This window comes from Sander vitreus, chromosome 14, assembly GCF_031162955.1.
Source record: "Sander vitreus isolate 19-12246 chromosome 14, sanVit1, whole genome shotgun sequence".
Lineage (NCBI taxonomy): Eukaryota > Metazoa > Chordata > Actinopteri > Perciformes > Percidae > Sander > Sander vitreus.
Genome location: NC_135868.1, coordinates 7,947,934 through 7,968,183, shown reverse-complemented (window position 1 = coordinate 7,968,183; position 20,250 = coordinate 7,947,934). Strand labels below are relative to the sequence as shown.

The 20,250-nt window shown below is 41.8% G+C and overlaps 1 protein-coding gene across 2 annotated transcripts in view; it reads left to right on the top strand.

Annotated features, from left to right (window-relative positions):
- The window catches only part of nfatc1 (nuclear factor of activated T cells 1), a 40,695-nt gene that overhangs the window by 13,581 nt on the left and 6,864 nt on the right, over nucleotides 1–20,250 (top strand). For both annotated transcript variants that reach the window (XM_078268140.1, XM_078268139.1), the window contains exons 6-9: nucleotides 128–268; nucleotides 9,606–9,661; nucleotides 12,795–12,927; nucleotides 15,365–15,994. In XM_078268140.1, the coding sequence (XP_078124266.1) occupies nucleotides 128–268; nucleotides 9,606–9,661; nucleotides 12,795–12,927; nucleotides 15,365–15,994 (960 nt within the window). The remainder of the gene's footprint in view (nucleotides 1–127; nucleotides 269–9,605; nucleotides 9,662–12,794; nucleotides 12,928–15,364; nucleotides 15,995–20,250) is intronic.

Here is a 20,250-nt window from a genome sequence, read left to right as displayed (position 1 = left end):
CTGTACCGACTGCGCTGTGAGAGCTGTCTAGGTAGTGATTCAACCTCTGTCTGGATGCTCAGGTCTGCATGGGGAGTGGGTGTGTATTAGCTGAACGATGAGGCCGGTTTCTTTCTCCCTCCCACAGCCCAGAGATCGGCCCAGGAGCTGCCGCTGGTGGATAAGCGGAGCTTGGAGACATGTCCTGCCCCAGGGGGAGAAAAGATGCTCATCGATGGACACAACTTCCAGCACGACTCCAAGGTGGTGTTCGTGGAAAAGGCTCAAGGTAAAATAGGAGTTCTGGATTCTTAGTACAGCTTTGTGTGTGTGTGTGTGTGTGTGTGTGTGTGTGTGTCTCTCCCCCTCCGTTGTTGGAGAAACCCCAGGACTGTCTCCTCCCTCTCTCCTCTCCCCCCTATCCCCCCGCCGTCAAAATATCCTCCGTCCTGCCAGAGTGCTACATGTGGTGCACATTAATGCGCTGTATTTTTAACCCAGCAGATTTACATTTGCAGAAGTTTCCATTGCCTGTTCAGCAGAGGAATGGATCACAAATGCAGTGTGTGTGTGTGTGTGTGTGAGTGAGTGGGTGGGTGGGTGGGTGGTTGGCTGCGCACGTGGTGTGGAAGCATGCCCTTTTGTGTGTGCCATGCCTCAGTATTTGTTTCTCTTTTTCTTACTTTAAGCCATTTTGGTTTGGAGGGAGAGGGGACTGCTCCCAGATGTTGATACGAGGTTTACAAACAGCAATTTCCTTGATTAGCTTCGGCAAAGCAACGTGAGGTACGGTTTGGGCCAAGGCTGAGCAATGTAAACACGTGTGATCCTATCGGCCCGGTGACTCATTCAAAAAAGAGGGAAGCCTTTTCATTGTTTCACCTGTAAAAGGAAGATTTCAAGGCTGCCCGGGAACACAGGCGGCCCCCCTCCAGGCACGTCCAGCACTATGTAATGGAGTAGTGAGATTGTTTATCAAAACAAGAAGTGATTGAATGAGCAGAGGCCTTGTTCCCCTCTTCCCAACTTATATGATTAACCCTGATCTCTTCCTGAGAGGAGTGTTTAAGTCGTGTTACGTTTCTCAAAGGCAGAGCTGCTCTGGAGTCAACAGTAATATCACTGGTTGTTAGCCAGCTAGCAAAGATGGAACTCTGGTTAAAGTACATAAATAAAATTACTTCTGTTTTTATGAATACTTGTTGGCTAGCTCATTTGCTTTAACTCCCTAGCCCCATGCTTATCAGAGAAGTTTCAACTTTGACTTTATGCTATGCTAAGTAATCTTGTTAATCAAGAATAATTTTGTGGCTTTTTCAGTTGGATTGTTATTTCTTATAATAATGTAAAGTTGGCTACTATTTGGTAACTTAACTGAGCATTAAAAACATCTTCAGGTCATGGGGTAAATCAAAGTATAAGGTTAATACATTGCATCACTCTGCTACTCAGCTACAGAATATGAGCAAAATACAACAGTTCTTAAAATCTGTACAAAGAAATTGAGACATTTTAAAATATTCAAAATACATGATTGAACATCCTTCCATTAGTAATCTCCAGTAAATAGTAGGAAGTAAGTGTAAGTAATCTCAACAAAATAAATGTCATATTATTCCCTCTTCATTTGACATGCACTCATTTCAAAAGTTCTGAAAAATGAATCTTGCAATAATAATTTAAATCATATAATAATAATTTAAATCCTAATAATATAAGATCATTAGATGCTATGGAAGCTTCAGACAAAGCTTTAAGGAAACATTTAAAGTGCTCATATATGCTCATTTTCAGGTTCATAATTGTATTTAGAGGTTGTACCAGGATAGGTATACATGTTTTAATTTAAAAAAAAAAAAAAATCTTTTTTGTTGTACTGCACATTGCTGCAGCTCCTCTTTTCACCTTGTGTGTTGAGCTCTCTGTTTTAGCTACAGAGTGAGACATCTCACTTCTATTCCATTTTTGTTGAGAGTCGCACATGTGCAGTACCTAGGTAAGGACTACTAACCAGTCAGAAGCAGAGTATGAGGGAGTGCCACGCTAGCAGCTAGGCGGGCATTATAACGTATGTCACAAAGTGACGCACTTTCGTCAGAGAAGTAAAGGCTGGACTACAATAGAGCTGTTTGTGAACAGTGTTTTCTGTTGGAGATTAGTTAGTTAGTTAGTTAGTGCCTTTGGGTGGACTTTGGGCTTTTTCACTTTGTAAACCTATAACATGCACAAAAAGATATATAACACAATAAAGGAAAGGGGAAAAGCCAAAAAAGCATAATATGAGCACTTTAACTAAAACGCAAAAATCAATTGGACAATTAGTTTTATAGCAACAAAGAGAAATAAATGACCAGTCTTGTGTGGGTCAGTAGCTGCTCTGAATCTGACTGTCTTTGGGGCCATGTGCATGCTCCGGACTGGTGTTGATGGGTGTGCTCCCTTGTTTTTGATGAGGGTTTCCCCGCGTCTGGCACCAGCATCAGATTCCTGGGCAATCCTACCATGGAAACACCCTTAAGCCAGGCTTCCACAACACTGCCCCCCCCCTTCTGCTTCCCTCCATCCTTCCATCCTTCCATCTCTCTGTCCAAGCTGCCTCTGTGCCACCAGTTCATTAACTCTGCGAGCAGTGGGCTCCCTACGGATCACACTGGGTCTTCTTTACAGCTGCTCTCTGTATAAATAGATAGGTAAATAGATACAGTAGACAAGTAGAGGCATCATTAATCTCTGGGGTGAAATGGCATCATTGGTGTAATGAGATATATGGCAAGATGCAAAACAACCAATTTACATCTCAGCTTCCCCATCCTCGTGTAGAACTGAATTTGGAATTGCCAAATGCTTTTATTGTTATTGTACTTAAAGCAGAGCTCTGATAAACAGTTTAACGATCAAACTCATAAATCCAGAGTGCGGGATGTTGTTGCCATAAAGAGCTTAAGTATTTAATTTTACCGATGTACAATTTTCCTGCAAATTTTCCAATAAAGCACTCTCGCAAAAGAACGTTAACAAAGCTGTGGTAACCGTACATGTGGGCATTGACATATTGGGTGTTTGCATGCGTCCCGTACTAACAAGCGTGTGTGTGTGTGTGTGTGTGTGTGTGTGTGTGTGTGTGTGTGTGTGTCAGAGTTTCCCCTGTCATTATAGGCAGCAGGATGGGTCACTCTGCCTTAAAAGGCTGCCAACAAACTAAAAATGTAATTTGTTTTGGTTTCTGTTTTAGTGTCTGATGGTCTAAATGATGTTTCCACTTGCTGGCAAACGGCACATGGTGTGTGTGTGTGTGTGTGTGTGTGTGTGTGTGTGTGTGTGAGAGGAAGTGACAGTGAAGGCTCATATGTCTTTGTGTGTATGCACAGTTTCATATTCATGTTTTTCAATGAGTACATTTACATGCACATTAATATTCCATTATTCTTCCGAATATGCCAATATTCCAAATTTGATACGGGTCTTGTAAACAGCATATTCCTTTTTGGTATTTCGAATAAGGCCTTTTTCCGAATAGCATTTTCCAATTAAGACATGTGGGATATGCCGGTATGATTTGGGTTTTAGAAGCATTTTTTGGACATGTATACAGCACATTCGGAAAATACGTCCCAATCAGAGTTTTTACCGCAGTTTGCAAAAGTTTGCGGCCTCTTGCCGGTTTATGGTCTGCTCTGTGCATTGCTGCTGTTGTTGTACACAAACCATGAATTTATTAGACACAAACTAACTAGCCAACAGTTTGCACGACTGCATGTAAACGGGAATATTAGTGGAATATTAATTTTCATTAGCCATGTAAACAGCTTAGACGGAATAATGTCTCTTTCGGAATAAGAGCAAAAAGCAGACTAATATGTGCATGTATACAGTATGTAGTCAGTGTTTTGTTGTTGCTAGCTATGGCTCAGTGTAGAAGGAAATCCCTGTTTCCCCCCATAGAGACACACACTGTCACCTGTTCCTCAGTCAGAGCACAACATCTGAAAACAGTAACTGCATGTCAGCTTCGCTCTACCAGCCCTCCTGAGCTTCCTGTCTCCTGCTTCAATGCCACCCCCATAGAAATAACCGAGATAGCATCAGTGCAGTTGTCACTCCTGGTTAGAGCCAATCAGTCATAAGAGATTACTGTAAGGCCTCAGCGCTGCAGACATCAGCCTGTAATCTAAACCTGACTCAATCTCACCTTGCTTTCATTTGCCCTGGCCTGCCCAGAAGATATTGTCTCTGATAAGTCACACTCACTCCATTTGGGAAATTAGGTCCTTCTGTCCTTTATTCACCTCTGTTTTTTTGTGGTTTAGTGTTCTGGGTTCTGCTGGAGGAGTTCTTAGTTGTAATTTATTGTATGAAAGTAAAGGCTAAAGATGCCAAAATCCAAATAGAAATGAAAGCCAGAGTGAGAACATTAAAATACAAGTAAACTTATGAAACTTAAAAAGTCAGCAGCAGTAGTGTGACACGTGCATGTATTTTCCAAATATCAACTTTCAATAAGTTAAGAAAAACAGCCCTGTTTTCATCTTTGTGACTGTGCATTTATCAGCTAATCTGATGTGTGTTTTTACTGAAGAAATCAGAGAATTTTCTGTTTATATGAAAACGTCTAAATCACCGAATTTGGACATACAGGGTTTTCATTGGACAATGACGATGTAACTATTTTACAATAATAAAGGTAGACTTTGTAACTTTTCCCTCATCGGTCCCCCTACAGGATGTCTCATTGGAACTACAGCTCGCGTGGCCCAAGTAAAACATCTGTATCCTAGTAACAGCTGAAAGTTCAAATATGAGTGCTAGTTTAGGACAGCAATGGTGCTTCTGTTTCAGAACCATGCAGTTTTCAGAAAATAATGCACACCCCGATACTTTATAACACGGCCATTGTATTGTTATATGTGTATAGTGTATAGATACGTTTGTATACTTGTGTGAACTACCTCGTACTACTTTCTTTTTTATTTTCTTCCAGTCTTTTTAATAAAGTGTGGTTTTCTGCTGTGTTTCCCCACAATGATTGATAATAGCTTAATTTGAGTGAGAGATCCTGAAGGAAATCCTTGCAGAGGAGAAACCCTCTTTTGAAAAGAGCATTTTAACATCTGGCCTGTTACACTAGACAGCTGCCTGCTCTGCTGCACTCAGTATCACCTTGAATAACCATTTCCCTGATGCATCAACTCCTCAGCTGCAAGGTAGCTGTGTTTTTATTGACTTATCCTCATCACCTGTCCATCTTTTTGTGTGCCGGTGAGTTGGAGCGTCAAACAGGTAGAGACCTTAACAAGCTTTTCACGTCTGCTAGAACACCCCAACAATTCTGTCTAATTGTTGTTGGCTGAAGCGGTAACAAGTAATAGGAACCTAAAAAAATTGAACTGTGAGAGGATTATCGTGCTGCAAGGCTGCCAGATGGTGTCTGGAATTACCTGTAGAAAATTACAGATAACCATCCTCCTTTAGGCCCCATGAGAGCTGCGAGCAAGATGACACCAATGTAACAGTGGAGGGAACGAGGCTGTTTTAACATGTGGTAGTTTAGTTTTGAACAGTGGTTTTGTTTGGAGGGAAGGGCGGTCAACAGACTTCGATTTCATTGCATTCATAGAACAATGACTTCCACTTGAAGCCGTTCAGTGGTTTGGCTGCCTCTGACACGTCTGAGAACAATGGTTGTTTTCATAAACAAATCAATTACAACCACATAAACAGCGGGGATTATGTTTTTATAAATTACAGTGCGTGATTCATAAAAATTGCAGACCCGTTTGAGAAACTCCAGAGATTGATTTCTTGATGAAAGTGCTGCCTTGCATCCAGATGACGTTGTGCAGTGACAGGCGCCACTGTAGCTGCAAGTGGTGCAGGGTGGATGTCATTATCTTGTCCTCGACCGCTGCCATTTATCAACTCGGAGCTCGGCTCAGTCGCCACCTCTTCCACAACGCTGCAGCTTGCATGCAACTTCTAAAATCCACGTGTTTTCAGGGCGGGCGGGAGGAAGGAAGAAGTTTCGGCCATCAGTCAGAGGACAAGGGAACTCTTTCAGCATGCCACATGGGCCTGGGTAGAGCATGTGTTTATATTTACTGTACGTTATGAGGGCTTGGGCACACGCCACCCTGCTGTTTCGCTCTGGGCACCAGCGTTTTACTCCACCCAGCCCCAATTAAGGAGCACAAGGAGCTGTTTGATTCCCTTAATAAACCCAACATGACAAATAACTGTGTTGTATATTGTTTGATCCCCCTCGGCTGCCATGACTCTGTACAGCACAGCACTGCTGTACCATTGACTGCTCTGTGTTATGTCTGTTCTGAGAAAGTAATGATTTGTATAGACCATTGCTAACGAAATGTGAATTGTAAGACTTCTGTGAGGCTGGAACGCAGCCAAGGCAAGTGGAGCTTGGGCGTTGTGAGAGTTGGAGAGGGGTACTGGGTTTATATGGTCGGGGTGGTTTTGGGGGAGAGGTTTTAGGCTGAGTTGTTTAACTTAGATAATATTGGATATTATCCAGCACAGTGGGCCAGGGAGTTAGAAACCATATTGAGCTCGCTGAAAATTGGTAGGAGTGGATCTGGAGAGAAACTGCTGCTGAAGTTTTTCATTGGATCAGTGCAGGCGTTGTGCAGATGTTGCCCTATAACTCTGGAACATTCTGTGGTTATCAATTATCCGGTACACTCTTTTCAAACAACGGCATCCCACGCATTTAAAGCTCTCTTTTTTTTCGGCTCTTGAGCAGTTTCCTGGCAATACGTAGCCGGGCACAGAAAAAAAAGTGCTAAATTAGATTTTTCTATCTCTGAATTGATGTGAAAAATGATGTGAGTGTGACTCAGAGAGAGAGAAAAGCAGACACAGAGAAACCGAGAGAGACGAGAGATTTGAAAAACATGTTTACCTCCTGTGGAGCGACATCGGCTGCAAAGGCTTCCCTTCTGGAGAGGTTCCCAAAGTGAAGACTGAAGAGAGGCAGCAAGAGACAAGTAGGAGAGAGAGAAAAAAAACAGACAGCGACTGAAGGTTGAAGTTTTAGTCAAACAAACATTTTTTAGAGACAGAACTGCTCTCAAATAGGAAGAAATAATCTAATAGGTTGAGTTAAGATGCAGAAGTCAAAGTTTTCTGCTCTGAACTCTTAAGACTAGATTTTTGAGCCATAAATTATATAATATATTATTAAAATGTAATCAAAAAGTCAAAAGAGCCATTTTTGCCTTGTTGACGTGTTGCACATAGAATAAAGATAAACAACATAAAGATATATGTCCAATAATATCCATTGGACACTGCATGCCCCTATAGTAGAGCCTTTCTGACGAGAATCCTGTACTGTAACTTGTATGACAACCTGTTTTCCTTTTCATTTCTATTGTTTACACATTGGCTTCCTTGCAACATGGTTTGCAAATGTTATGCTTGATTCATCGTACCACACATGGTGTGTTTTCTTGCACGCCAGATGTCTGCACCTTGCCGTGCACCAGTCCTGATTGTGCCCAGGATATGCTTTACTTTTGTTTCAGCTATTTATTTAAACACTTCTTCTTTTTTATTTCATTAGTGTGAGGTTTAAGGCTGCAGAATTTATTTGGGTTGCCTGTCACAAGGAAACAATGTTTACATGTCTTTGTACGAAGAGGGAAATGTGTTTGTTCTGATGGCTTAGTGGTGGAAGTCAAAAATCTCAACTAGAAGCCTTTTGTCTCTCTTCACTGTTTAGTTACGACAAAAATCCACTAAATATAATTTAGACAAAGAGACTGTGATATAGATCCTACAGTAATACTAACCTATTCTGCTAATCTCTCATCAAATTTCTTTCGAGATGAGTTGCATGTAGTGCCAGAAGTGACATTAGGTTGTGTTTTCACGTACTACTATAGCCCCCGGTTATTATTTGAATCTCTAATTGCAACACAGCTGCCGACCTTTTCTGCAACTTTGTGCAGCTGTTGCAGACCCTTTCATTTAATGGGCAATGACTGTCATGACATGGCCATGCATTACTTGGGTACAATGTGGACACAACTGGCAATGGAAACTGGTTCAGGCACAAGTTATAATAAATAATAACCTGTGTATAAATGATGTTAATCTGAAACACGGTCAAATGATAACTGGCTATATCATATTTTGAAGCCTTTGTCTGTGGGTGCTCATTGAAATACTCAGTCTAGCATATCAGGCTCACAGAGGCCTGCTGAAAATCTTGCCTTAAAGTAGGATACTGAGACCACAGCTGTGTCCCAATTATCAGCAGGTACACTGGAAAAGTGATCAAATTAAATATATTCTAAAAGGAGTCTGTATGCATTTCCCAAAAAGTGATTGTACGTGAGTTTGAAAACATGCCTCCAGAATAAACAGCTCAGTGCCCAGCTCAGCCTCACCTTCTTCAGTTGTCTCTTGTGTTTTTATTGGTTACTGTATCTCAGCCCCAAATTTCAGAGATCTGGCTACACAACTTTATTTGTTTTGCCCTTTGGGGGCATACGGTTCATACTCTTTTAGGTGATAGACGTGATATAACTTCTTCCTGGAAAGCAGCAGCCACAACTCTCCACAACTGACAGACAGTGTGGGAAAATCAAGGAAAGAGAAACAGGTTTCCAGTGTCTTCTCAGACATAATAGAAGCTGTCAGTGCCAAGCTGCACCTCCTCCATCACTGCCACCTCACAACTCTGCGGCACACAAATGAGCGCTCCCCCATCCATCTGCACCGTGCTGTCTGCTCAATTCAAACGCTCCACTTGTCAAACTGCAGACAGCCCGTTGAGCAACACAGCACATATCTCAGTTAATTTTCTTCAAGAAAATTTGGCCACGGCTGACCTTTTTTTCTTTAAACTGCAGTTTCCTTTCCACGTAAAGTCATTTTCACAGTACTTTTTAGGGCCTCGTTAATGAGTCGGGAGTCTTAAGAAATTGCAATGGTTTCCTTCTGTGTCTTATAAATTGGTAACTATAGTTTTACTGACACCTCACTGGGCAGAATGATAAATCAAACTTGCTTTTTTAAGCAGGCCTGTATTTTCCGACAGCTCTCATGATGCCTCATTTTTTTTTTTATTGCCTGATGGGAAGACCTCTTTATTGTGGCAACTTAAAGGAGAAAAAAAAACATTACCAGAAAAAGAGCAAACGCCATTTAACAATAATTATATGGGGATAACAAATTCCTATGGGAACACGAGAAATGAGAAGTTTGAAAGATGAGGCGAGTTGTCTGTTTCCAGTCGTTGTGTAATAATGAGCCCACCAGCTGCTGGAGCATGTTGGGATTCCACACAGCGATGAAGTCAAGGTTTCTCTCATCCACCAAAGATGTCGCTCATCTCTTTGGTATGACTGTTTTTTTTAGGATTGCATCCGATTTCTCTCTCTTTCTGTCTGTGTCTCTCCGAGAATGTCGTCTTTCTCTGTCTCAGGTTTGTTGGACTATGAGCTCATGAGTGGCGAGTCAGACGGTATGACCTGTAGCTGTTTTATATGTCACTTATGTAACAGATAATAACAATGCTCATACCATTTCTTCATTTCTGTTGGGAGCCAAGTAGATGGATTATTTTCCCATTTGTCATTACAAAACTCTTTTTCTTTCTTTTTCAGATGGTCACCACCTCTGGGAGACTGAGGCCAAGGTTGATAGAGACACCTCCAAGCCTGTAAGTGATACATGTGACGCTGTTATCATGACCAATCCGCTCTCCTTCAAGCAGCTGTTCTCAATCTTTTAACCGAACTAAGTGGCAAAACATTTTCAATCTTACCATAATAAAAACTAGATGGTGTCTGAATCAAGTGAGCTGCACTGTGAGTGAGTTCACTCTTAATGCCCCAACAAAAATATTTCAAATATTACCTCAAGTGCTTACTATTTACCATTCAGATTTTGTTACTTTTGGACAGAGCCAGGCTAGCTGGTTCCCCCTGTTTTCAGTCTTTATGCTAAGCTAAGCTAATCGGTTGGCTGGCTGTTCTACATATTTACCATACAGACATGAGAGTGGTATCTATATTCTCATCTAACTCTCGGCAAGAAAGCACATAAGCATATTTTCCCGTGCATTACTAACACAGCTTTAATAATATGAGCAAGGGACATACACACAGTGGTCTACACATGTATATTAAGGACAGACACACACACACACACACACACACACACACACACACACACACACATATATATATGTATATATATATATATATATATATATATATATATATATATATATATATATATATATATATATATATGTATATATATACACACACACACACACACACACACACACACACACACACACACACACACACAAAGTGTAACTGGACTGTAGATTTTCTCGGCCCGGGGTAGAAGCCCTAAGGGGGAACAGCAGTTTTATGTTTGAAACGTGTGGAAAAGGTTTTCAAAAGTTCAACCTTTATCCTGTGGGAGTTTTTGCTCGGCAGTGTGTCCTGTCTTGGCCTGGGGGGGGAAGAGAGCGAGAGAGAGAGAGAGAGAGAGAGAGAGAGAGAGTGTTTTGGGAGTCTGGGAGATAGACGAGGGGATTAGAGGGTGTCTATATGTGAGGCAGTGCACCTGCTCTCCGTGTCTTCCCATTGCAAAACACATACACACACACACACACACACACACACACACACACTGCTGGGACACATCTGTCTGCTTGAATAGACAAAGGGCCTCCCTCCTTCCCCTCTCAGCCCAGTCTGCTGGATTGGTCCCATTTTAAACACTGACGCTGCCTTGGCCAGGTTTAACCTCGGCTGCTCCAGCTCAACACAGACCAAACCACAAATTCAGAATACCTCACTGCCTCCGTCACCTGCACAGACTGACCTCCCCAAGAGGGAGGTAAATTTGGGAGGGATGATTCAGTTTTAATTTTAAGAATTATTTTCAATTAGATGCATCAGATTATTCGTATAAACTGGCCAAGAAGCGCTCACTCGTGGAGTCCAAGAATGCTCCTTCATGCTCCATTTTGTCACATTTTATCTTCCTCCCTCCACATGAGAGAAATTACTTTTGTCAGGTAAAAGCATCTCAGTGCTTGCTTTGGTGATTTTCATGCTTTTTACACAAATTGAAGTTCCATTCTGTTCCCGGCGGGTTTTTATGCATATGTGTCTAAATTACCGTATTGGACAGCAGCAAATGCTGCAAATATTCCAAATAAACCTGGACACAATTACAGTTTACGCAGTGCAAATGGTGAACCATTTCCAGAGTTTTTATCAGCTAATTCTCTGAAGGACAGATGGATTGCATTGAATTAGAGAAGTTGAAAAGCCTCGTCTGGCTTCACTTGACTTTACGACTGTAGTGATTAAATATACAGTGTGTCAGCTCTCACCTGTATAGTCAGGGCCAGCTGTCCTCTGAAGCAGTTTTGTAGACAGATGATTTCCTCCTTTGCTCCTGAGCAGCACCTCCAACACACTTAGACACATACGTGTATATATATATATATATATACACACACACACACACACACACACACACACACACACACACACATACATACAGGGTGCGATTTGTGAAAAAAGCAGAGTGGGGGCGGGGGGTGTTTTTTGATCATGCACAACATAACAAAACAAAACATGCAAGAATTATATCCCCCTTGCAATACCATGGATAAAGTGCCACTCGGCCAGGCATTTAACACTTAAATATGCACTGGAGAGCGGAGTTCACTATGCGGCGAAAACTAAATATTTTCACCCAGGAAACGCTTGTTCGTTCCTCGGGAATGACTTATTCCAAACCACGATCTTTTTCCTAAACTTAACTAGTCGTTTTGTTGCCTAAACTTAACTGTCATCGCAACTGTCATATACATATATTCACAAAGAGCAGAAACACACACATATGTTGCTGATGAACATTGGCGCTCCTGACCTTCGCTCTCTCCTTAGACAGCCGGAAACTCTGCTGGTGAAATAAGTGATCTGGACAATCCCGAGTTCAATTTATCCACTGTGCAAACAACCACGGCTCCTCATAACTTTACTTCATGGTCTCTTTGTGGCTCCTTTGTTTGGGATTAGATTTTAATTTTATCAGATTTTATGCACCACCCTCAACAGACAACTTCAGGCTATGGATGAAAAGTAAAGAAGGACAGCACGGACTTCACATCCACTTTGCTGACCTGCACTGTTTCTCCCAAACAAAGGCAGAAACAATACAAAAAATACTAATGGGTAGTAATATTGCATTGCTTGAGGAAGTTATGCTTAACAGCAAATAGCCAACTGTGTCAAGACAAGAATTGGAAAAAGAAATATAAATGAACAAAAAATAAAACGATAAATATATAATGTTTCTCTATCGTAAATGACCAAAATCTCCTGTGCAGTGCACCAAGTTATGAATTCATTTATGTATATAAAAAAGTGTGGTATCTTTATGTATGAAAGTACCTTTTCAATCCAAAGTGACCAACACAAATTGCCTTGTGCAATTTGGCTTGTTGCAAATGTCATTGACATTTTTTGTATTTAAGATAAGATCAATTCCCTCAGACGGCAAATTAAGTGTTACAGCAGCACAAGACAGACCATAAAGATACACAAAGGGTCAAATAAAACAAAGAGAATTAGATCAGATTAAGTTAAAGCTAAAAACAGATACAAAGTAAGTTGAGGAAAGCATACAGTAAGTAAAAACATGACTATACCATGAATAAAAAAAGAAAGCTTTATACAATGCAATAACTTAGGACTTATCTCTGTTTGTGTATATATATCTAAGAATGCATTTCTTGACATACATTTTCTTTGTTGTAGAATTCACTACTTGTTGAAATCCCTCCCTATCGGAACCAAAGACTCTCCACGCCGGTCCATGTGAACTTCTACGTCTGCAATGGCAAGAGGAAAAGAAGCCAGTACCAGCGCTTCACCTACGTCCCTGCCAGTGGTAAAGCTCTCCTCCTCTTACACATGTACTACTTCTTAACCAGAAATAATTGTATAGTCTTGGAGTGAATTCTTCAGTTTGTTCCCCTGTCTGCTTGACTAACTTTTTGATGAAATTGCACAATTCAAACCAGACATTTTGAACTGCCCCTCATTGTGATGTCACAACTGGGATAAAGAATTGTTCAATTCAATCCTTAACTTTACTAATTCAGGATCCTGATCAAGTTAGAAATAGTCTTTAGATTTGAGATAGGGGTTGAGAGGGTTGTGGTGTCAGCAATATTGCCCGCCAATCACTGCAGTGGATCATGAATGATGTACCACACAACCTCTTGCAGTAGAGCTTGGTGTTGGGCTGACATTTGGTGAATAAAACCAGAGTCACCAGAGAGCTTCATTTGTCACCAAAATAAGAGAATATCCCTTCATTACCTCTACACCTCTGTTTTTTTTTTTTACTTTCCTATCATCACCGCAACACTTCACCACTCTCAGTCTACCCTCTGCCTTTCATATTCCAGTCTAATTAGAAACATTTTTGCCAGCATTTCACATCTGAAGACGAGAACAAACAGTTTGTATTCCCCCTTGTCTGGTGGTTTGCTAGGGAGGAACAAAGCAAAGCTATTATTCCTTCATTGTAAAAAGGGAATCTATAAAATCTGTTCTTTCCATACCTGTACACTGCAGCAGCAGGGAAAGGGGCATGGGAAACGTATGGTATTTGAATAGAGAACCTATTGCCAACCTGAATATAAACACTGACCCACCAACTGAAATGTAAAAACCATTGCTAATTGCGCTCCGGGCTTGGAGCGAAAATCCAGTGGGTGGTTCAAAGCTGTGATTCAAGTGAACTGGCCCAGCCCTTTACGTGGGCGACGGAGTGTCTTGCTGTGAAAGTGGAGCATTGTCCTCAGGATGCAGAGAGTGTAAGGGAGGGTAGAGACCGCGCGACGGCTTGTCTGGTCAGTGGCAAACTCAAGGGTGAGTGTGTAAAGGAAACGGGCCAGCCGGGTTAATAAGATCTGCCAGACTTCAAGAAAAGGAGAAAGTGAAGAAAAGTTCAAATCAAATGGGCAGAGTGAAAACGCAGCTAGAAAGAAATATGAAAGTCTACATTTTTTTTGTAATAATGTGATGTAAAATAATTCCAGTTTTTTACATCACGTCACTTCAACTTTTTTTTGCAGTAGCAGGTGTTGCAACAGCCCGCACAAAAACAACAGATTTATTTTGGGACATACAGTACACACGGCTGATTTTCACACTCCGGAAACCCAGGGGCACGCTCCCTTTTTGTGGCACACAAACTTTTGCACTTCTTCTGCCTATCCTCTACATGCAGACAGACCCACTTCCTCCAAACAAGCCCGAAATAGGGGTGCATGTGCTATTTTAGTGCTGCGGTTGGTTTAACCATCTCATCGCAGTTCCTCTTTTACAGTTGTTGACAGTGGAAGCTTAGGTTAGGCAAGACACGTCTTAGTTTTAATTAGCCACTTATTTATCCTGGCACGCTGTTGTAAGTTTAAAAATATAATTTTTAAGATATTTCCAGGAGCAAACAAAAAGATGCAGATGAACATTTAACAATGAACTTCAGAAAAATACAAGAATAACAATCGCAGATGAAAGAATGAAGTACAGGTTTTACTGCTTCAGCTACGGTTTCAAGCACATGCTTCATATTATAATCTAAACCAGCTTCACCACAAAAGAAAAGATGAAATCAATCCAGTTTAGTGATGCAGTGATGAAGCTCAGGGTCAGGGCCGTGCTGTCATTTCCTTGTAACCAGACTGAAATGCTTGTTATAAAAGATTGATGTCGTGTCAGGAGCTGCAGAAGATTGACGGCCCACATTTAAAAACTTGGTGTCCAACATGTTTTGTACTGGAATCTGGACCGGATGCCGGCGTCTGAGCATTTGAGCTCTGGTCCTCACTTTGATGCTAACTATCTAGCTTCGATAACCATCATTTGGGCTTTTTTCAGCTACATCTTGTGTTTAAAAAAAAAAGTAGCTTTCAAGTTCAGTTAAACTTTTTCTCTTTGTCTCAATGAGCGAGCAGTAATCTATTTTAAATTGCTGAACCCTGCTGATTATGAAGCTGCTGTTACAGCAACATATAAGGGTATTAGCACCAGAGTAGCATCCAAAGAAAATAGGCATTTTATTATAGAAGCAGCTGGAAGTTTCTCGTGTTGATGAGTCATCCCTTTTTTTCCTGCTTTTTTTCTACTTTTGTGAATATTTTCAGCAGGGTGGGAGAGCTCCGGTCCAGACACAGAGTCTCATTGATGAGAGGGTTTGTTTGGCAGCGGGTATCCTAGCCACAAACCCACTCACTCACTCACACTTGCAGGAAGGTTGGAATTTGTCTTTACTCATTTAGCTTTTCCTTCTTCTGTTCTCCCCTCTCTCCTCTCAGTCCCGACAATAAAGACTGAGCCACACGACGACTACGACGCCCCTCTGGTGTGCAGCCAGCATGGCCCCGGCCTGTCCTTGCACCCAAAGCCATACTTCCCCCCTCAGGTCATGACCCCGATGATGCCCTCTGACCTCAGGACGTGCGTGGTGGGCGGGGCTTACTCCGTCAGCCAGCAGAGATTGGCAGCCGAGCCCTCCTCGCTGCCCACCTCGTCCTCTCCGAGCACCAGCCCCAAACTGCACGACCTGTCGCCGCCACCCTTCTCCAAGTGCCTGTCTACCAGCCCAGCAGTCCAACACCCAGGCCAACAGTCCCCAGTCCCACACGTTTCCATCATCCAGGAGACTGCGGGGTGCTACCAGCTGCCCAGCCTGTACCCGCCCAGCAGCTCCTCCTCCTCCTCTTCGACCTCTCAGCCCTCCACCCCGACCGACGGCCCTTTCTCCCCGGTCCTCTGCATGACGCCAGCCCAGCCGGGCAGCGGCAGCACCAGTCCAGGAGCTCAGCAGCACCCAAAGGTGCCAGAGAGAGGGCGGGGCTCTCTTCAGGACAACAGCAGCCCTCCGTCACTGGCTGTCAGCATCAAACAAGAACCACAGGAGCTGGACCAGATGTACCTTGATGATGGTGAGTGAAAGGTTTTTTATTATTATACAAAATTATGCTAAACCTTCTAAACCAGTGCATGGACACAATTATACAGGGAACAACCCACCCAACCCCCTCATTAACTAATCAAAAAGGTTTTTATTACCATCCAGCACAAAATTATCATAATATATCTGCAGGTGCTGATAGGATTTCTGACCAATATCATACAGTATGACTCACCGATCACTTAGCCAGGAGCTGAAACAAAGCTTTTGTTTTTGATTAAAATCTCCTCAGGCATTTAGCCTGACTAGCCAGACCCACATCAAGATGTTGGGTCTGGGAACTCACCAATCACGCAGGGCTCAATCCGAGGGGCGGGATTAACGGTTGTCTTTCAAATTCCCACTGCATGCAATAGGATAGCGCTACAACCAGGCAGAGCAACAAAGAAGGTAGTGAAGCTAGTTGATGGATTAAACTTTTGCCGTATCTGGTCGGCAAAACTCCAAATACATCGTCCTTTTTTAAGAATGACTTCAGTGCCGTTCTTTTCTCAAAGAAAAGCTTAACTCCAAGTCTTCCAGAAGACCGCTGTTCGCCAACAGCAGCAGCCATAAGCCCGCCCACCGACTCTATACACGATGTGATTGGCCCGGCCAGAGTTTGGTTTTTTCAGATGCGTCTAGATTTCTAGACTATCGGGCATTGGCATTTAAAGAAAAAGTTCAACATTTTGAGAAAAACACTTGCTTTCTTGCTAAGTTAAATGAGAACACTGATACCACAGCTGATTAGCTTAGCTTAGCATAAAGACTGGAAACAGGGGGAAACAGCTAGCCTGGCTCTGTCCAAAGGTTAGAAAATCCATCTACCAACACCTCTAAAGCTCACTAATTCACACATTTTATCTCATTTGTTTAATGTGTACGAAATCAAAATGTCAAAACACAGGGTTTTATGGGGGTTTATGTCCCTGACTATTTTAACTCTCAGCAAGAAAGCCTTATTTCCCTAAATGTTAAACTATTTGACAAATAAACATTGCAACACATGTTACCTATATAGGCTAAAAAAAGATCTTAAAAACTAAAACTAAAAATCAAATAACACATGAGTTTTATTGTAACAGACAGACAGATAGCACGCTTATTGTCTATGTGAAACCGGGATATTACCGTTTGTGTCAGTTACAGGCCACTGTGGAGGAGCAGATTGGTGTGAGTGTGGTGTGAGTGATGACTGTGCCGAAAGGTTTTTCCCAGTTGTTGCAAGTCTTACTTTACTTGATTAGACGCTGTCAAAAGTCCTGCATTTTTTTTAAAGTTATTTCACTTTTGTGGTACTTTTTTCCATTCCAGTGAGTTTTCTACGTCATCTTACTTCTAAGGTAATTGGATCAGAGAAACCTGGTGGTCTAGTATTTGATATATTTGGCTGTAAACCCTGAATGAGATAAGCCTGCCAAAAGCTTGCTAATATAATAAATACCGTTTTTGTGAGCCCCTTTTATTTATCTCACAAAGAGCAGATATTTAGGAGCACAAACTTTATGATCTCACTGCTCAGGCCCTCTGCGCTCACCACTGAGGTTCGGGGGCCGTGTCCCTTGCGCTGCAGTAATTTGAAATAAATTGGATAAATTATCTTTCTCGGGGCAAGAAGAAACAGTCCCGGGCTGTGTGTAAGTCCTGTGGAGACAAGGGGAGTGCAGTAGATGAAGCAACACTATCCAGCAGCTATCAGCGGACAGAGCAGCGGGTCTTTGATCCGTCACCAGAGCCCCTGCTGAATCGTCTGGCCGAGCTTCCTGGCGTTGGCGAGTGAGACGCTGTTGTTGGGCTGTAGACTGCAGGACTCAGACTGTTCCTGTGCCACTTCCTCTGAACAGCGTCTGTGTAAATACATTAACACTTGTTAGCCCTGTCTGTGGGGCTATTTGGCTGGCTAGAGCTAAAGATTTGATTTGTAATTATACTCTTCACTGGTGCTCATGGCTCTTGAGGATTTTTTGGTTCTAACCAGGTGTAGTTAAAGTTAAAAAAAACAATAAAGTTTTAAAGTACATGGATATTTCTGAGGAGCTGGACCCCCAATTACACTTGTTTTCATTGGCAAATTGAAGGAAATTATACTAAGCATTCCAAACTTAATGTGGCTTCTCACTTCATTAAAACCTTTGGCAGAGTTTGAGACGACGTTTCGCTTTATGATCTCGCTCAGGTGTGGTGTTACTGTAATTTCATTTAAGCCTTGCTAGTTAAAACTCAAACCACAGAGACACTGAGACACTGACTATCATTGCAAGGATTCAATGAAAATAGGACTGTGTTTATGGGCTGTAATTCAGTATATGATTAATCATTGCTATTCATTTATGTAATGTAGTGCAATTTTATTTTATTTCCGAACAATTTGACGCAAATAATTTAAATGCATGAATGTTTAACCACTTATCGTGTCAAGTAGTCACAGTAAACTTTGTTGTTGCCCTTTTTTCTGTAATGAGAGCTGATATCTTTTTCCTGTTTGTGCAGCCCTCTCGTATTATTCAGGATCCCCTTCTGTTACACATTCTTTCACACCGTTCCCTGAGAGGTTACAAACATGTCTTCTCATGGAAAGTCTGAATCGTGCTGTCTGGCCTCGAGCCGGAGGTATAGGCTGCAGGCTGCACAGTCTGAACTCCACTGAGGCTGAGGGAGATGGAGGCCGGCCACGCTGCCATAAAACTCGCTGACTGGAGAGGTTTGCATGCTTCCCTTTGGCTCAGAGGGAGTCTGGAAGAGGTGGCCAAAGCCATACGTTACACTGCACAGTAGTGTGCTGTAGACTTTTGTCAGCAGCAGTGAGGTAACGTGCATTCTGAAGTCAGATCTGATCCAAATAGCATTACGAAATGCTTTTTTATGGCATGTTGTGGCCTTGTTAGATGTCAGAACACTACAATTGATGAGCAGAGACTTTAGATGATCATAGGAAAAGAATTTGAGAGTAGATTTGTGAGACGTATCTGACTGAAGACTGTTGAATCTGTCTGATTTTACACAGTAAAACAAGCTTGCTTCCTCAAATAATTTGCAGCCACAGCTTGCAAAAGGATGCAGTATTATCAGCTGTTCTTTTTAATAATTAATTTGTGTCACAGTATCTTTGGAGGAAATACATCATTGGTTTATCGCATATTCATCGGCATCCACATCCGGTGTATATTACTTGTTGCCAGTTAGTTATTGATGCATTTCTAAATGCAATAAGTGGCCAGAAAATAATATAAACACCAGTATGATGTAATGCAATGCAACAGGGCTGTAATTAAAAACAGCCTGACTTTAAGAGTTCAGTTTTTGTAAAAAAAAAACAAAAAAAACACTTACTTTCCTAGTTCCTTACTTTTTAGTTATTGTGTTGACTCAATTTGTACGTTTTGGGGCGGGACTTTGTGGTGGTGTTAAATTAAAGGTAATAGAAAGGTGTTTCTAATATTTTGTTCACCTGATTTGAATATATGGAGGAGAATAAATATTAGAAACATTTTACTTTATAATCCAATTCATTACAACAAAAACTACAGCCTCAGCAATGTCCACAGAGTTTTAATTGTATTTGTCTGTTTACTTTTACAGAAACAATACAGATGTTACAAAGGGAGAGGCAATGCAACAGATGTAATGTATAGCTGAAGCTAATTTACACCCTGCTGTGTGTGTGTGCGCGCACGACGTGCGTATGTGTACGCACGCGTGCGTATGTGTGTGCGTTTATTGTTCATGACTGTGTGTGCATTGACATAAAGGTGCCAAAATGTGTATGTATACAGGTTATAGGTGTAGATATCTACAACAATCATTTATTGCAGGAGGGTTTTATTTTTCTGGTTACCTCATGAAAGCATTTTGCCTACTGTGGTAATATTTCGCTGAAGTCTTCTCCCTTTCTATTATTCTATTTTCTTGAAGACTAAAGCTATTGTCCACAGACATGTTCTTTTTAAATACCTGGTTTCAAAAGATTAAAAAAAATTGGCAGCATCTGTGGTGAACTACAGAACCGCACTGTGGGACTGACTTGCAGTAACCCAGTAGGAGCCTCATTGTGTGGGCCAAGAACATCCCGTGGCTTGTGGCCTGGCCTGGACTTGACTTGACGTGGCAGTAAACGGGGGGGTTTGGGGTTTTTTTCTGTCCCGTCCCCCCCCCCCCAAGCCTTTTTCTCTCATTGTCTCAGCTCTGGTCCCTCAGCTGATTTATCCACAGGGATCAGAGAGACTGTTGAATATCTCACCGCCTGAT